The sequence below is a fragment of the Perca flavescens genome, chromosome 3 (assembly GCF_004354835.1).
Source record: "Perca flavescens isolate YP-PL-M2 chromosome 3, PFLA_1.0, whole genome shotgun sequence".
In the NCBI taxonomy this organism is placed as follows: Eukaryota; Metazoa; Chordata; class Actinopteri; order Perciformes; family Percidae; genus Perca; species Perca flavescens.
Window position 1 is genome coordinate 22,133,284 of NC_041333.1, and position 16,769 is coordinate 22,150,052.

A 16,769-nucleotide genomic window follows, 5' to 3' on the forward strand; every position below is an offset into this window, starting at 1 on the left:
CAGCTTGAGGTCTTAAGTCTCCCAAAAACAAAATAGGAACACATTCTTTCAATAAACCTTCAGCGTGCCTTTAAATTCATGCTTCATGCTAATTTTATTTTTTTTCTAATTCTAGTATACAAAAACACAACTTTCCAGCTCTTGGAGTTTTAAACAAAACATTGTTTGACGAAGAACCAACATTTTTACGCTGCACAGCTGGCATGCTAAATACATATTACCAAAAAATAATAACATTGGTGTGTTGGTTGCCATATTTTGTAGATGCATAAAATAAATGAGTTCTAGGATAATATGTCATCCATTTGAATGAATTTAATGGCCCTTATGATTGTGCAGAAAGGTCAGGTCATCAAAATTCAATTGTCCAAACTAAGTTGACCAACTGAAATCTACTTAACTGTCTAGACTCCAGGCTGTAAAGGGCTGAAGCAACCACACACATAGCACCTCTTTTGAAAAAGCTTTTCTTCTCAGACAGCATGCTTTCTCAGTTTGGCCGTCTCAGCTGACAGAAATATGCAGAGTTAGTGCTGGGCACTGAGGCCCATTTGTTCTTTAGTGCTACAGGTGAGAACAAGTACCTCTGCTCTTTAACCTTTAAGACAGGATATTGTGACATAGTAATAATTTAAAGTCTAACCAGTGGAGAAGACAAACGGAAGCAGCTTCAGCAGCTGTCAAGTTCTTATTTTACGGGCTTTTGTGTGAATTGTGTGTGTGGTCATATTTATGGGGGAAGACAGCAAGGTTCGAACTGTTGAAGAAACATAAACCAGTGAAGGGAGTTGTTTTCAGAATTTCTCAGGGACTTTTAAAGTTAGTATGCCATTTTGGAAACTGGAAATGTGTAAGATCAATTCCCTTGACATTTAGAGTCCACTGAGTTGCCTCTCTGCATTGCTCTTTTTATCAAATTAATTCAGATAAAAATGTAGTCAAGACTGAAAGAACTGATCATACTAAGCGCTAAAGCAAACACATACTATAAAGGTCACACATTAAAATGTTTGCTCTCACACCAGAGTGCCTCTGATCTTCTTTTGTTTTTAGTGAATGAATTTGCTGTGGCGCTCATTCTAAACACCACCTGTTCATTTCTTTCTGCCACCAAAGCAGCTCTCCCAAATGTTTGGTCTTTTACATTGTCTAGTTGTAGATGCTAGCTCAGCAGCTCTGCTTCGAGCCAGGCGGTCACACGCAATACCATACAGACTTTGTGCCCCTCAACCTCCAACACCACCACCATTACTCCCACCCTTGCTGCCGCACACACACCACCCCACCCACCGATGAAAAGCAGCCATTGTGTGTCTCCCATTGAAATCCTCTCACATGAGGAGACCAATAAGTATATTAACCTTAACAAACCTCCCCCCAGCGTCTATTGTGTTGCATGTTAGGCATCCTCTACAATAGCTGCCGAAGTGTTAAAGTACAAAATAGCCCAGAATGACAGGTTCATGAATATGTGATTCTTCATTGGCCGTCGTCTAGTGATTATTTGTTTCAGTGTTCAGACAGATGTCTAAATAAATTGGGAAAATTAATTTAAATTCCTCAATCACACTATGTGCAGGGTATGAAAAGGATTATTTTACTGGTGAAAAGCCTCACCCCACACACACACACACACACACCTCCTCTCTTCCCTTTAGCTGCTATTATTGGAAACAAGCTAATTAAAATAGTCTTGAGATCATTTTGGAGACGGCTATTCCCACGGGTCTGTCAGAGTGGCGAGAGTGCAAGGAAAGTCTCGCGCACACACACACACACACACACACACACACACACACACACACACACACACACACACACACACACACACACACACACACACGCAAACTATTTGAAAATGATTTCTAATATTTGCACTACTCTGGAAGTGCTTTGACCTTTGAGAAACCTAAATGATGGTAGTGTTGCATGCTCAAATAAACTGAACCACATGTTTAGTGTTTAACAACCCCTCCCCCCCTCCACCCTAGTAAAAGGTAAATTGCAACATTATTTCCCCCCCACACACATACACTCTGTCGTCACTAGTGTGAGCCCGAAAAAGCCCTTGCGAGTCAGAGATGACAACCGGGAGGAGGTTAGGGAGGATGTGTGATGTGTTGTCCAGATGTGTAGTAAAGCCTGATTATCCTTGAGTAGAATGTTCAAGTACGTTGTCTTCTTTCAGCTTGCTCCTGTCTCTGTTGTTGAGTCTCGGACTGACACATGTCCAGCCATATGCAATTCCTTACTGTGCAGGAAACAAATTGATTGCACGCACACTACTGCACGAAAAACGTGATAAGCCATTCATTATTTCATCCCAAAGACATTATACATGTATATTTTTTCTTGGAGGAGTCAGAGCACAGGGTCAGTGCGGTATTGTGTTGGTGGTGATTCAGTTTCTTGCTCAATGGCCCACAGAACTTTTCAAAATAAGTTTTTAGTATTTCTCTTCACTATTAAAATAGGAAGTGGCGATAGTCGGGCTTAAATATGATAGCTGATATACTCAGAAGTAGCAAAAAATATAAAACAGAGAATAAATTTGAGATCTGGTCAAAATTATACAATTACAATTAAATCTATAATACTAAAAACTCTATTAACTCTATTCGGCTTGCCGCACATGGAATTTTTAATTAGACTACTTCAAAGTTGAGAACGCAAAAAAACAGCTCAATTAAACTTATATTTATTTATTTTCCTACAATTGCTCTCAATCTGTCAGAGAGGCCGTTTATATGGGTCTTTTTTTTATGCCATGTTCAAGACTAGCGTGCTTATAAATGAAGTGTTTCACATAGTCAGAAGCAGACTGACATTCCTGACAAGTCTGATGTTTTAATGTCTGCTAAAGTGGTTCTTGTTATTGTGCAGTCTTGTGGTTTATGGCAATATTCAGTTGTGAGTAGTTTTTTAATGAGCATGTGTCTGTGCATGGTTATGAGTATATATATATATATATATATATATATATATATATATATATATATATATATGTGTGTGTGTGTGTGTGTGTTCAGATGTTAATGAGTGTGAAGAGCTCAATGGAGGATGCCAGCAAACATGTGTCGACACACCGGGCTCTTATCACTGTGAGTGCAGTGAAGGCTTCCGCATGCACGCTGATGGTCGGACCTGCATTGGTAAGTACTAAACAGAAGTATTTATTGCACTTGTGGTAACCAATTTGAAAAGTAAATTTACTCCTTCCCATGTTCTGCATTTTCTTCCCTGTTAATATCACTGGATTTTTGCAAACATTTCCGCAGTGGCATAGAGGAATGACACATATACAATGCAGTCTGAAAACTTAGGCTTCTGGGGTTAGATGTAGTTGCTCTTTATAGGAATAGTTTGTTATTTTGAGAAATACGCTTATTGACTTTCTTGCCAAGAGTTAGATGAGAAGATTGATACCACTCTAAAATCTGTATGTTATACGAAGATTATATAATATTAATGTATTTGAACCACAACTACCAACTCTGACAGTGTCAGCCGTGTGTCAGAACACCTGGAAGAATATCCCCATCTCTGTTTTTGAGTTATGCAACCAGAGGTGTCAAGTAACGAAGTACAAATACTTCAAAGGTAACGAAGTATACCTTATTTAAGTAGAAACTTTGGGTATCTATAATTTACTAGAGTAATTATTTTACAGCAGACTTTTTACTTCTACTCCTTACATTTTCACGCAATTATCTGTACTTTCTACTCCTTACATTTTAAAACAATGGTTTGATTTGAAAGGGAAAATATAAGATGTTAAAGTTGTTACAAAGCTAATCTAACCTGTCCCTCTCCCTGCGTGTTCCCTGTGTGTTGTGTTTAACGTGAGAATGAGACAAAGCTGGCCTGGATGAGTGTATACTTTCCTGCCTAAGAGGGATTGTGCTGTGTTAAACTGATTCACCCAGACGCTATTTCTTTCGCATCTGAAGATGGCTGCTTGCTTCGGCGACCATTCCGTCGGGAGAGACCTTTGTTCCTCATCCTCTGCACCTTCCGCATCCTCCACATCTGCCGCATCCTCCGCGCCAAATCAGCATCACACAAACACACCCCCTCATGTGTCATATGTCATATCAGTTCTGATCCTTAGCTAACCACGCCCACTTCTCTAAACAAACCAGACTGATATTATAACAAAGTACTTTACCCCACTTTAGCACCATAACACCTGTAGGTAATGAGTGAATTTGCTACTCGCTAAAAATCAGAACTCCTTTTTTGCTCGTAGTCTAATTTTTTTAAGGATAATGATGGAGGCAGAGGGATAGCTAATTGTGTCTGTTGAAGTCATCAATGTTAAAAGCTGGCCGTTCTCTCTTTTACTGCCCGTCTGTGTCATCATGTCTGTGTTTAAAGCACCCAGAAGGCACACAGCTGCTTTTCATATTTGGCACATCATTAAATCACAGGAGTAATGGAATGTAAAGATCATTAGAAAGTAACCAGCGGTACCCATTGGACCCGGCTTGGCTATCATTTTTCAGTTTCCAGCCTTTACCCTAGAGTTTTCCATAATTACATGGCTGCAGAGTTCATGTGTGAAAGCCATTTTAGATTGCCAACAAATTCAATTATACCTGTCAACCTGTGTGAGTTCAGATTTTGAATATCCTAAAACTGGTCAGTTTCATCCATTAATTCTGTAATTGGACACAAGAGCTGATGTGTGTTTATGCTAATCTACCATGTTTGTTTCTGTGTCTTTCTTCCTCATAAGCTGTGAACTCTTGCTCGGTATTGAATGGTGGATGTGAGCATAAGTGTGTGGACATGGGGAACAATCACTACAAATGTGACTGTCGAAAGAACTATCAGCTGAAGAGAGATGGGAGACACTGTGAATGTAAGTCATTTTGCCAACAGCTCTCATAATGCAAGAATATATCAGACATTGCTGGACAAACAGTGTTCAGTAGAGTAGGTTATCCTTATGATATTACTTAGGTGCTACTAAAGTTGCAAATTGGACCAAATTACAACAGAAATGAGGAAAGGAACTTGAGAAGCAGCTTTGGGAACAGTTATTGTACAGTAAAGAGCAGGAATTCTGATTTCTCCGGGATTTTCAAATGTTTTTTGTTAGTTTTACTCGGTATCGTTCAGATATCATAACCAGACTCACTTTTGTAATTTTTCTAAATAAGAAACTGCACATACAGGAGTCAAATTTACATGTTAATCTGGAGTTGAGATATCTGTGCTCATGAACTAACCAGAAAGGTCAGAGAATCACCTGCTGTGCTGACATGGCTACATTTTTTGTGTATGTGTGTGTCTCTCTTCTCTCTGCCTATGTGTGAGTGTGTGTGTGCGTGTGTGTGTGTGTGTGTGTGTGTGTGTGTGTGTGTGTGTTTGTGTCAGTGAGGGACCCCTGTGAGGACAGGAATGGAGGCTGCGCCCAGCTGTGTCTTGCAGAAGGCGGCCGGGTTCACTGCAGCTGCCGACCTGGTTTTACACTGGCTGAAGATGGCAAGAACTGTGAAGGTGAGGAATCACACACACACACACACACACACACACACACACACACACACACACACACACACACACACACACACACACACACACACACACTGTATATACACAAACAATTACAGAGCGGATATATCAAACAGTCTCAAAAATACCTTTTGCTGGAATCTGCTACAGTTTAAGAAGATGACATTATTATTTTTCCATAACTTACAGCAACACTAAACCTCTTTTTTTTGAAAGCAACACTAAACTTCTTTTTGAAAGCAAATATGCACTACAACAAACATGTATTGATTTGAGAGGCTGATGTTGGAGACTATAAACCTATTAAGGTATTTGCTACATTGTTTGGAAATCCGTGACACGTGTGTGTGTGTGTGTGTGTGTGTGTGTGTGTGTGTGCGTGTGCGTGTGTGTGTCTGTGGGTGCTGAATTGATGTATGAGCTATTTGTGTCAATGTACATGTGCATCTGTATCAGAAAGTGTGTGTTTATGTTGCAGCATGAACCATAAAAACCCAGGCCCTTCTGGTCCTGAGAGTAAACTGTGATTTAGCCAACCGTTCGGTTAAAGAGGACAAGAAGACATACATCAACTCTTAAATGCTCTGGACTATGTCTCAATATCACCTTGACATAGATTATTGTGTTTTGCAACTGATCTTTGATATGAATTGTTTGCCATCATGACTTCCCTATGCTCATGTGATTTTTGTTTTGTCTTTTTGTGTCTCCTATAGACATTGATGAGTGCAGTTCAGGCCATGCCAAGTGTTCCCACAGCTGTGTCAACATGCTGGGCTCCTTCAGCTGTGTGTGTCATCCGGGCTTTGAACTTGGTGCTGATGGCAAGCAGTGCTACCGTAAGTAAAGGCTGTAGAAATTAAAATAAACCTTTCACTTTTCTTTGTGCAAATGAGAAAATCCTCCAAATTTGGCATTTTAATCCTAAAACATACTCATGTTGCACACTTTAGCTACATTTGCAACAGATTGTTTTGGTCTGAAACTTACCTTAAAAAATAAAACACACCAGTATCTATTTTGTTTCTCGACAACTGCCACTTTAATATGTCCGATGTACTGCAATTTGTTACCAATAGATATAACTAGACAGAGCAGACTCACATTTAAGTTAAACATTGTTGAATGTTTATTTGCTTTATGACTGCAATTGACAGAAATAAGCGCATTGCGTGTAAGCTGCATTCTAACTTGTATGCTTGCTTGCAATGCATGAATTCTCATATCCTTGAAAACATTAAGAGTTTTAGGAAACTTGTGGGATGGCTAAAATAGCAATCCTCATGGTATACATCACGAATGTTGATTGTAAATTCATGGCTGTAGTAAGTAAGTTCACTTAAAAAAAAGCAGAAAGAAATGTACTTTACCTTTCTAATTCCATTGTAATTTGAACTATATCTGTGCTTAGAATGAATTTGTTTCTCTCCTCATCTGCAGCTGGGACAAACAAAAGATAGTCCTCATATATTATTTTTTCAGCTCTGGTTATGCGCTTCAATTGTGGTTTTGGTCCTCTCTCCTCCAGGTATTGAGATGGAGATCGTCAACAGCTGTGAGAAGAACAATGGAGGTTGCTCACATCACTGCGAGCACACCACCAACGGCCCGTTGTGCTCCTGCAACCACGGCTACCAGCTGGACCGGGACAAGAAGACCTGTGTAGGTAAGAACTTCTCTTCTTCTTCTGAGTCTAGTTCTCTGTCTTTGTTTCTTTATTTCTTTTCTTTCATTTTCATTCATTTACATTGTGACTCTCTGCTTGTGTCTTTCTGGCCATTTGTTGAAACCAACTCTACATCACTGCGTGCCTTCCTCAGATAGTGATGAGTGTGTCAGTGGGGAATCCTGCTGCCGTCACTTCTGTAGAAATTACCCAGGCGGCTACGAGTGCAGCTGCAGAGCTGGCCACAGACTCAATCCAGACGGCTGTGGCTGTGATGGTAAGAGTACTAGATTGTTAGCATGGGGCTTTTTAGTGTTTTCTGTGTTGTGGCACACTTGTGCAGGACATGCAAAACAGAACATTTAGCTAACTAAGGAGCACACTTTATACAATCTAGAGGAACTGCCAGATGGGCAGAAGAAGTTAAATCAAATGAGCATTCTAAAGTTAAGCAAAAGAAATGTCTTCATCTGATTATAATTTCTTTTAAAGGCCCATCTGAGCGTCATCTGCATGACCCGTCTGCCATCGAATGTGTGCATCACCACTAAAAACATGTGCTCAACATGCACCCAATAACAAAAATGTGCCTTTTTTATTCTCTTAGCTGTGTTGTTTGTGTATTCTTCTGTCAGACATTGATGAGTGCCTATCAGAGACCTCAGGCTGTGAACACGACTGTGTCAACACCCTGGGAACATATGAGTGTTTTTGTGAACTGGGCTTCCGCTTGGATCGGGACCAGCACTCCTGCATTTGTGAGTGACATTTGTGTTATAGTTATAATATAGTGTTTCAGCCATCTACAATTGTTTGACTCAAACTTTGTTCTGGGTGTGTTAAGCTCTGTATGACAGAGAATTGGAAGAAGAAGTTGATGAGGAGGAAGAAGCACATGAGCAGCTGGAGGCCCACAGATTACCAGACCTGCTGTTCCGCAAGGCTCCTCAGCTCCTACAGTACACAGCAGCCTTGCACTCCCGTTATGACAGTGATGATGATGATAGCGATGGTGGTGACAGTGAAAAAGAATTGGAGATCCAGAGGGAGCGTCGAGGAGAGCTTAGACTGGACAGCAGCATAGGTACAGTAAAAAGCGTGTGACAAAAGAGTGATGACCCTATGATGAATGCCTGGTGAGAAATGAAATTGATATCATCTTATTGTTTTATTAAATCTTCAGAACAGGAAGTTATGAAAATCTTCAGTTGACCATTTCTTTTTCAGTGTGTCTAGATGGCTCGTTTGGGGATGACTGCAGTGTGAGCTGTGAAGACTGTGTGAATGGAGTGTGTAGTGAAAACAGAGACCAATGTGAATGTTCAGCTGGATGGACTGGGATCATCTGTAACAAGAGTAAGTATAGTTAATCGGACATTCTACAGTTACATCTGTGCGTTTTCTTTGCAACACAAATTCTTCACAGGTGCTGTAGTGGGCTAACGCAACCCCGCCTTCACAACTCTCCTCAAAATGCTTGAATGTTTTTCTTAAGAGCATCCACATACTTAAGATGTCCTGTAACTATTTGAAAGATTAGTTTGGCATTTGGGGAAATACACTGTTGGATTCCCTTAGGGTACAGATTTGATCATTGGCAAATTATCAAAAGATGTTTTATCAATATTAATAAAGTTATGAATATGGTTATTAATAACTGTATCAAATCGACAACCAATCAAAACGGGGCACCACCCTGCAAGTCAGGGACCAATAATCAAACTGTGGAACAGTCTCATTTCTATGAAAATCCTTTTAAAGGAAACAAAGGAAGGGGTGATTTCGAGCACGGACCTTTTTAGCCAGCAATTATTACAACAAGTACACAAATAATCACAAGCAACTGCTAATTAAGTATAATAAGATTTATTAACATCACAATTATCAGTAGCTAATCAATAATCCTTCCATAATAAACTTCTATACCTTTTCAGTATCACAACCCAAAAACAAAGCAAAAACAAAACAGCATCTGTTGTGGACACGTGTCTGTGTGTGTGTCTGTGTGTGTGTGTGTGAGAGAGTGAGTGAAGAGGAGGGGCGGTGTCGAAATGTAGTTCTAACACAAAACTATAAACTCCAAAAATGGCTACTCCTGTGAGCTGCACAAAACTATTTAGCCTCAAGAGGGCGGTAGTGGTGCTGGGTGCACGGAGAGGGGCTGAAGAAGCCGAGGTGGGGGTGGCTAGGCAACGCGCACGTTTATACCATATGCTAGGTCACCTATTAGCTCTATACAAACTCCACGTGGTTAAGATAGCAGCGTTAGCTCGGGAGCTACGTGGCTAGCTTATATGTCCGTGTGTGTGTTAGTAAAAGGAACAGAATAAAGGAGGAAAAAAAAAGAAAAACTCTGATCTTAGATATTGATAACGGCCAGCTCAGTGGCTAACAGCTGATTCATCGCGATTATCTCGCGGACAGTAACTAAACTCTGTGAAAGGAGTGATTTGGCAGGTAGCGATTACAGTTGTACCCAGCTACTTAACACAACATAATCAACAGTATCGTGATCTATTGATACATTCACAGAAAACAGATTAATAATCATATATGGACCATTACATGATTACAATCAGATCACATTAATGGCACAAGCAGTAGCGAACCCTTTGCTCATTAATAAACAAACCAAAACGCCGTCCTTTTCTTGAATCCAGGCTGATTAAACCCGCTTCAGATGTGGGAATACTTGGCCAGTATTTCCTTGGATCCCCTTTGTATATCAGACAGATAGAAAATGGTCCCAGCTCAAAACTCGACCAGCGAGATGATGCTGGCTAGCTAGTCCGGATTAGTGCTTCCTGTCAGCAACCTGGGTCACCGTGGAAAGCAAAGAAACACAAATGCGGACAGCTTTTATCCTTCCTCCGCCTCCTAGTGGCGGGGTGGTGCATTCAAAGGCCCGACAGCCAATGGGAAAACTGCAACTTTGTCACAGGTGTGAAGCAGTTCTTTGTCTCACCACCAGTCTGCCTTGCCTAGCATGTGGTGAAGGTAGATTCTCCATCTTGGCGACTCTGCCTGTAGGAGTTTGGTGAAACTGGCTTTGGGATTTACATGTAGGCCAAGATCCTTTGTCTTGCCTTCCCTGTGTCTCTGCCGTCAGCTCAATCTGAGCCAAATCACTGTTTAACCAGCTTCTTGGTCCCCAACAACACTTATTTCCTTTTTTGCCGAGAGTTGGATGATAAGATTGATACTGCTCTTTGGGACATGAGTGGTATCGATCTTATCATCTCACTTTTAGTAAGAATGTGAAGTCAGTTGTCAAACTCTTTCTTTAAAAGTTTGGGGAATATTTAATTTTGGAGAACGTAAAAATTGAATGTCTCACTAGCCAAAATGTGCATGGATGAATGCACACACACACACACACACGTGCACGCACGCACACACGCACACACACAGACGTTTTTTTTCCCACAGGTCTATTTGAACTACCCATAGCAATGTGGTCTAGTTTTAGAGAGAGATGAGATAGCTCCCTGTGTGCATCGATCCAGGGCCATGTATCAAAACCTGTCGGCTCCTCTGTGTGGGAGGGTGGGTTGTTTATGGTCTCCAAACCACAAGAGCACCGGGGGAATCAATCTGTCTGCTACTGGAGCGAGGCCAGGGCCCACAGCAAGAGCACAGCCTGAGGCCAAGGATGTCCACTTCTGGGTTAGAATGCATGCCTCTATGTTCCCATCCGGCTCCATGATTAATGGCTGTCTTTGGTCTGAACCCGAGTCGGCTGGTAATCATAAAAGGCGAGCCACGTGGGACAAGTCCGTTAGAAGCAATCTGTCACTTTTAGAAACATGCTCCTGAGGTGGCAATATTAAGATGCACACCCTGGAGATAATGAGTCTATACCTGCAGCATTTTCAGGTGGAGAAGATAAGCAAATTACTGCCTAAATCTATAAGGAATTCTTACAGTAGGCAATAACATAGTGGTCTATAAAGAACCCTCTATGGCCTAATGTAAAATATTTAACAACTTTGTCTTACCTTTCTTGATACTGTAGGTGTCACTTCAATATATTATTTTATGAAGTTATGGCTACACGAAGGAAACAAAATAATGAATTTAAAGTTCATGTGCTGAATGTATAAAATGCAGTATCAGTATTACAGTATGTAATGGTTTAGCACCTTTTGCACAATCAACATCTGAGTTAAATCTCAAAAATGTCTTTACAGTAAAATTACTTTCTAAAATACTCTCACATGTCTATCTTTATCTTCATCACTCTTTTTGTGATGGTTATCAATTAGGCCATTATCTTGTTTAAAATATTGAACAGTTATTCAATACTTAATTCAGGCCAAACAGAACAGGAAATGGCTTAGAATCATATCCCAAAGGCAACTTGTCAACTTGTGATATTGTTGGTGGAGAAATAAAAGTAGATGGTGCTATGTAAACAGTTGTTGCCTCAACATTCCCCAACATGCTATAAGAAACACTATAGTATCAATTCCATCATTATGAAGCAGAAACAATGCCCCATAACCCACCCACAACTGTACATATACTTTGTTTTTGTGTCCAGATGTAGACATCACATTTGGTGCAAATAAGAGAGAGCATCACTTAATCTTTAAATGAAAAACATTTGTGAGTCTCATTCTCTAAACTCTGAGCTCTTCCTGCTCCTTCATTTGTATTTTAATTGTGATGTCTTTTCAGTGTCTGTACTACTGTTACCTCAACAGATTATTTTAAACTGGCTTATCTTCAGCAACGTAAAACTGCTGTGAAGTAAGTGTGACATGGAATTTAAGCAGAATTTCCCTTGATGGACTGTAACACTTTAGCACATCTTAAACAGCCAGCTGGTTCATGTTGTAATTGCTAACAAGGCCAGAGAGATTAAGAGTGTCAGGAGGGCACACGCCATGGGGAAAGACAGGATGGAAGGCGGAAGTGTTGGCTGATTTCTTAACACTAGAGTATAACCTTTTCTTTAGCTGCTTTACTTTCTCTTCACTCATATACAAGTCAATTTCAGTGTCAAAGGATTTCCCCACAGTCTGATTCATTAAGTTATACTGCAACTGAGGTGTCATTGCTCTTTCCCCCTCTCCCTCTCCAGCTTGTCCACAGGGGACCTATGGGCAGGCCTGCAACAGCCTGTGCCGTTGTCAGAATGGAGGCTCGTGTGACCCTGTGACTGGGAAGTGTTTGTGCCCCCCTGGGGTACAGGGCCTGCTCTGCGACGATGGTTTGTACACACACACACACACACACACACACACACACACACACACACACACACACACACGGTTGTTTACAACAACCAGGCTCTAAGTTGGTGGTCCCATTTTTTGGTGGCATTTTTTGCTTTTGCCACTTAATATGAAGCAATATCTCCTTACAACCCTGTCCTTGGTTGTGTATGTCTGTTAGTTATGAGCATTCATCCTCCAAAATAGTTTCATTTGAATATTTTCACAATTTTGCCATATCTTATTTCTTACCTGGGCATTCATCTTGTGACCCACTAAATTGTAATATTGCCACTCCTTGCAGGGATCCTGATCCCCAGGTGGGGAACCACTCTACCTGATCCTTTAATGTGTGCTGAGTGTGTCCTGCCACTGCCACATATGTTGTCTTAAAATTCCAAATGGGCACTGTATTTAATTTTTGTATTGTAATCTTGAACTGTAATCTTGTTTAAATGTTGTTCTTATCACAGTGGTGCTTATTTTACGGAAGTGGGCCTCCTTTTCCTAAAATGGCATTGCTCATGTTTATAGGTTGTCCAAGGGGTTATTTCGGGAGGCACTGCAGAAAAAAGTGCAACTGTCCCAACAACGGACATTGTCATCATTTGTATGGAGGCTGCCTGTGCTCTCCGGGACTATATGGTCGCTTCTGCCACCTGTGTGAGTACTAACCTGACTTCATCATAATACCCGCTGTATAATGTATATGATGATTATGGTGATAATGATGGTGATGATGATGATGATGATACTATCACAAACAATGAAATAATATTGACTAATCATCTTTACAATTTTAATACCATTGATATAAAATACATTAAGATTATGTGAGATGAGGAACTCTTATGTGGAAGGCAAAAACAAATATAGTATGTATTATATATAGCATAATTTGAAGGAAAATTCCTGCTGTATTTTTATCATTCCTGTGAATATTTTAATGAATGCAGAAGTGAAATGAGAAAATATGATGTGAAAAATTTGCAGTGATCAAAACCTTCAATGGTAATCTTTAGGTTTCGGTATGATTCACAAACACCATCTCAGGTTCATGAACAGGAACTGTAGTTTTTTTCCAACTGCTATTACCAGATTAGGTTATATTTAGGAAATTATGTACAAATTGTACAAATAATGTACACAGTCATGTTTACTCTTCATCGCTGGCTGTACTTAGTCGTTTTGACGGTGGCACGAGGTGAGACGGCAGCTCTCGGGGGAGCCAGTGGCCCTCCAGTTTTCCCTCAATAAGGTGGACTGCCAAAGCAAACTCCTCATTGTCCAGCATGCCATCCCCATCTACATCAGACAGCCTCCAGACATGAGCAAGCACAGAGTTGGGCAGAAGGGTGTTCGTCATCCACTCTTTGACTTTGGTGCCACTCAGTTTGCCCCCGTTTGGACTGAGGTTGTAGAAAATCTCATCGTACTTTGGCTTGTATTTCTCCACCGCCCACTCGTCAAAATCGGTCTCGCTGCTCTCGTCATCTCTTTTGAGTTCCTTGAAAGGATCTCTCTTGTAATGCTCAGGCCTGAATGTTCCCAAAAATTCACCATCCAACACACTAGGGAGGGATTTCTTCCTTAGTTCTTGTTGTTGAAGTAAAGGCACCAGGTTTGCTATGTCAGTGGTCAGGAGTTTATCCAAGGAAGCCATCAGACTTGGTTTCAGGGTCTTGAACTTTGAGAAATCTTGACCCAAAAGTTTCTCCTGGAAAGGTATTCAATCACGTTAGGCTCATAGAACACTTTTAAGTAAATACATTTTGATAATATGGTATTTAGACAGCAATGAAGAAGAAATGTTCTACCTGCATCTTGGTGCAGTCCGGGAAATCTCCAGCTGGGACTCGATGCTGTTGCTGGATCTTGGTGAAAATTACAGGAAGCTGGTAAATCAGATTGTGCTTCTTGCTTTCTTTGCAAAAAAGTGTTGGCATCTCTTGCTTCAGATAGCTGATAATATGGGCATGTGCCTAAGAGGGGAGAAAAAAAACCACCATATCTGCATCTCAGTTTGTCAATATTTATGTAAAGTATGGGTTAGAGTTAAACATGAGATCTCTTACCCTTACTAAGCGTGCCCTCTTCACCAGGTCATTCAGCTTGCGTACTGCAGCATTGCACGGCAAGTTCCTTATGTCAGCCAACAGATCCTCTTCCTCCAGCTCAATCAGCTGGTAGTGGTCACATTTCTGCCTGGGCTCTGACCAGAAAGATCCAATGTAAACCCGCAAGATCTCGGGGGTTCGAAACACTTTTCCCAGCGACCACATGAGGGCGCCGTACACTCTCATGAGCTGCTGCGAGTCCACCCTGTCAGCTTTGTTGAGAACTACACGCAACTTGTCCTCATAGCCACACAGGGCCCCAAAGGCCCGAGTGAGCTCATCAGAGAACTCTAGTTTATGTGCATCAAACAGCAGGATGATTCGATCCACACGCTCTGCAAACCAGCGCAGCACTGCTGGAAAGTCGTAGCCTGGGGATAAGGAACGAAAACACAGGGTTTTCATTAAGACTATTTAATGGGGCAAGCCTCACTGCCTCAACACCTAGAGGAACATACATATCCCAGGGGCCCTCACTGGTTGCAAGCCATTTCAGTTACACCCATAGATTAATGCGTTTATAAAACAAAGCGAAGACTGCTCAGTTACTTACTGCTCGTCTCCACCCAACTCAGTCATATTACTTTCATCTGCTTTGCTTCTGACTTCAAGTGTTTGAATTATGTTGGGCTGAAATATTATTAATTTAATGGCATCTGTTATGACTCTTCTCTTGGCAGTAATTTAAATCCTTCCGAAAGCAACATTACTTTACTACAACTTTCTAAAACTGAATATATGCAAGTAGAAGAAGACCCACTAATTCTATTGACATTAAAAAGGAAATTAGCAAGGTATTCATATTCACCTCGACTCAGTTTTCGTTTAGCAGCTGTTAAGATGCCTGGTGTGTCGATAATGCTGACACTCTCAAGGACTTGATTTGGCATCTGGACACACTGAAACCTGCAAAGAAAAAAATACATCAACATAAAACATTCAAATCTCTTTACCATTTCTCACTATTCTTTATTGATGTGGTTAAATATTGGAATAGCTTTCAACTGCAATGTTTGTTTTAGTATTTCTATGTTAAAGGTACTCTAAGCGATGTCACACGTTTTTTAGGCTACAACATTTTTTGTCACATACGGCAAACCTCTCCTCACTATCCGCGAGCTGCCGGTCCCCTAAACACACTGTAAAGAAACGCGGCCTCTGTAAACAGCCTAGGCTCCACACACAGCAACAAAAACAAAGTGGTCCAACCTGGACAATGCAAACATACACAAACCGTGTTCCAGTGTTCAGACAATAACGGACAAGAAGGATTTGGGGTGGGGGGGGGGGGGATAGTCCATTGAAGCACAGAAGGGAGGGGGCGGGATGAGGAGGAGGGAGGAGCGAGGAGCGAGCGAGTCTCCGTTTTGTTTGACAATACTTTGAACGTCAACAAGCAGTAACGTCACCCAACATTGCTTAGAGCACCTTTAATGAAGGCAAAACATTGGCAAAAAGAAATAAAAATGAAAAAAGGAGGAGGAACACCTCCACCTCTCTCTTTCTTCCTTTCTGTCTGTTGATTCCTATCACCTGTTCAGAAAAGCATTTCCAAAAGGGTCGAGGTTGCGAAAGGGCTTTTTCGGGTCCACTGTGAGGGCATTGCCAGGGATGATTCCTTCCATCTCTCCATACATGAGGGCAGTGAAGCAGTCAGTGGTTGGCTCTGGCCCAACTCGGCTACCAGGGAAATCTTGTTCTATGAGATACCTGAAGTCCAAACCACCATTACCAACATTATTAAAACCAAACACAACAGCACAATACATTCTGCAGAATACATGCACAAATCTGCAGTTTTAAAAGGCGTGGATGTTTTGATTCTTACCTGATAAAAGTTGTCTTTCCTGTTGAGTACTGACCCATCACCAAGACCATTGGTTTGTTGTCAAACTCTGCGTCCTCATAGCTCGGAGAATGAAAGTGATGGAAAGAATAGTATTTCTCTATTGGCAGAAGCCTCTTATGATAAAGATTCTTCAGCTCCTCTGTCACCAGATTGACATCCCCCAGTGTTTTAGGGTTGCTCCTAAGCCTCCGGATGGACATGGCGATGAGTCTCTGCTCTTAATTTGTTACTGTGGAAGCTGCTCACTCTTCTAAGACCAAACCGAATAATGGAAGACTGTGCACAAGGAATATTATCAGATTCTCACAGCTGTCTGCTCCATCCTGCAGCGGGACATTGAGAGGGTGGAGAGGGTGTAACCAGAGCCTGCAGCTGCAGCTAACATAAAGCCATTGTCG

General features: G+C 41.2%; 2 protein-coding genes across 3 annotated transcripts in view; one reads left to right on the forward strand and one right to left on the reverse strand.

The window, feature by feature from the left end:
- Window positions 1-16,769, forward strand: part of egfem1 (EGF-like and EMI domain containing 1) — a 57,331-nt gene that overhangs the window by 21,205 nt on the left and 19,357 nt on the right. For both annotated transcript variants that reach the window (XM_028572928.1, XM_028572929.1), the window contains exons 6-16: window positions 3,030-3,152; window positions 4,739-4,864; window positions 5,383-5,505; window positions 6,237-6,359; window positions 7,049-7,186; window positions 7,341-7,463; window positions 7,822-7,944; window positions 8,031-8,270; window positions 8,414-8,542; window positions 12,273-12,401; window positions 12,940-13,068. In XM_028572928.1, the coding sequence (XP_028428729.1) occupies window positions 3,030-3,152; window positions 4,739-4,864; window positions 5,383-5,505; window positions 6,237-6,359; window positions 7,049-7,186; window positions 7,341-7,463; window positions 7,822-7,944; window positions 8,031-8,270; window positions 8,414-8,542; window positions 12,273-12,401; window positions 12,940-13,068 (1,506 nt within the window). The remainder of the gene's footprint in view (window positions 1-3,029; window positions 3,153-4,738; window positions 4,865-5,382; window positions 5,506-6,236; window positions 6,360-7,048; window positions 7,187-7,340; window positions 7,464-7,821; window positions 7,945-8,030; window positions 8,271-8,413; window positions 8,543-12,272; window positions 12,402-12,939; window positions 13,069-16,769) is intronic.
- Window positions 13,248-16,706, reverse strand: LOC114552262 (EH domain-containing protein 2). The gene is made up of 6 exons (XM_028572930.1): window positions 16,351-16,706; window positions 16,056-16,232; window positions 15,331-15,428; window positions 14,481-14,893; window positions 14,223-14,387; window positions 13,248-14,122 (listed from the first exon to the last, which is right to left on the reverse strand). Exons 1-6 carry the CDS (start codon window positions 16,569-16,571, stop codon window positions 13,562-13,564), a joined length of 1,635 nt encoding a protein of 544 aa, XP_028428731.1. The 5' UTR covers window positions 16,572-16,706; the 3' UTR covers window positions 13,248-13,561.

Bases quoted from the DNA above. Each gene is read 5' to 3' on its own strand.
- LOC114552262 (XM_028572930.1), bottom strand. From the start codon at position 16,571: ATGTCCATCCGGAGGCTTAGGAGCAACCCTAAAACACTGGGGGATGTC. The intron at 16,233-16,350 runs GTAAGAATCAAA...TTTGGACTTCAG, and splicing joins GGAAAGACAACTTTTATCAG to GTATCTCATAGAACAAGATT. The intron at 14,123-14,222 runs GTAGAACATTTC...ATACCTTTCCAG, and splicing joins CGGACTGCACCAAGATGCAG to GAGAAACTTTTGGGTCAAGA.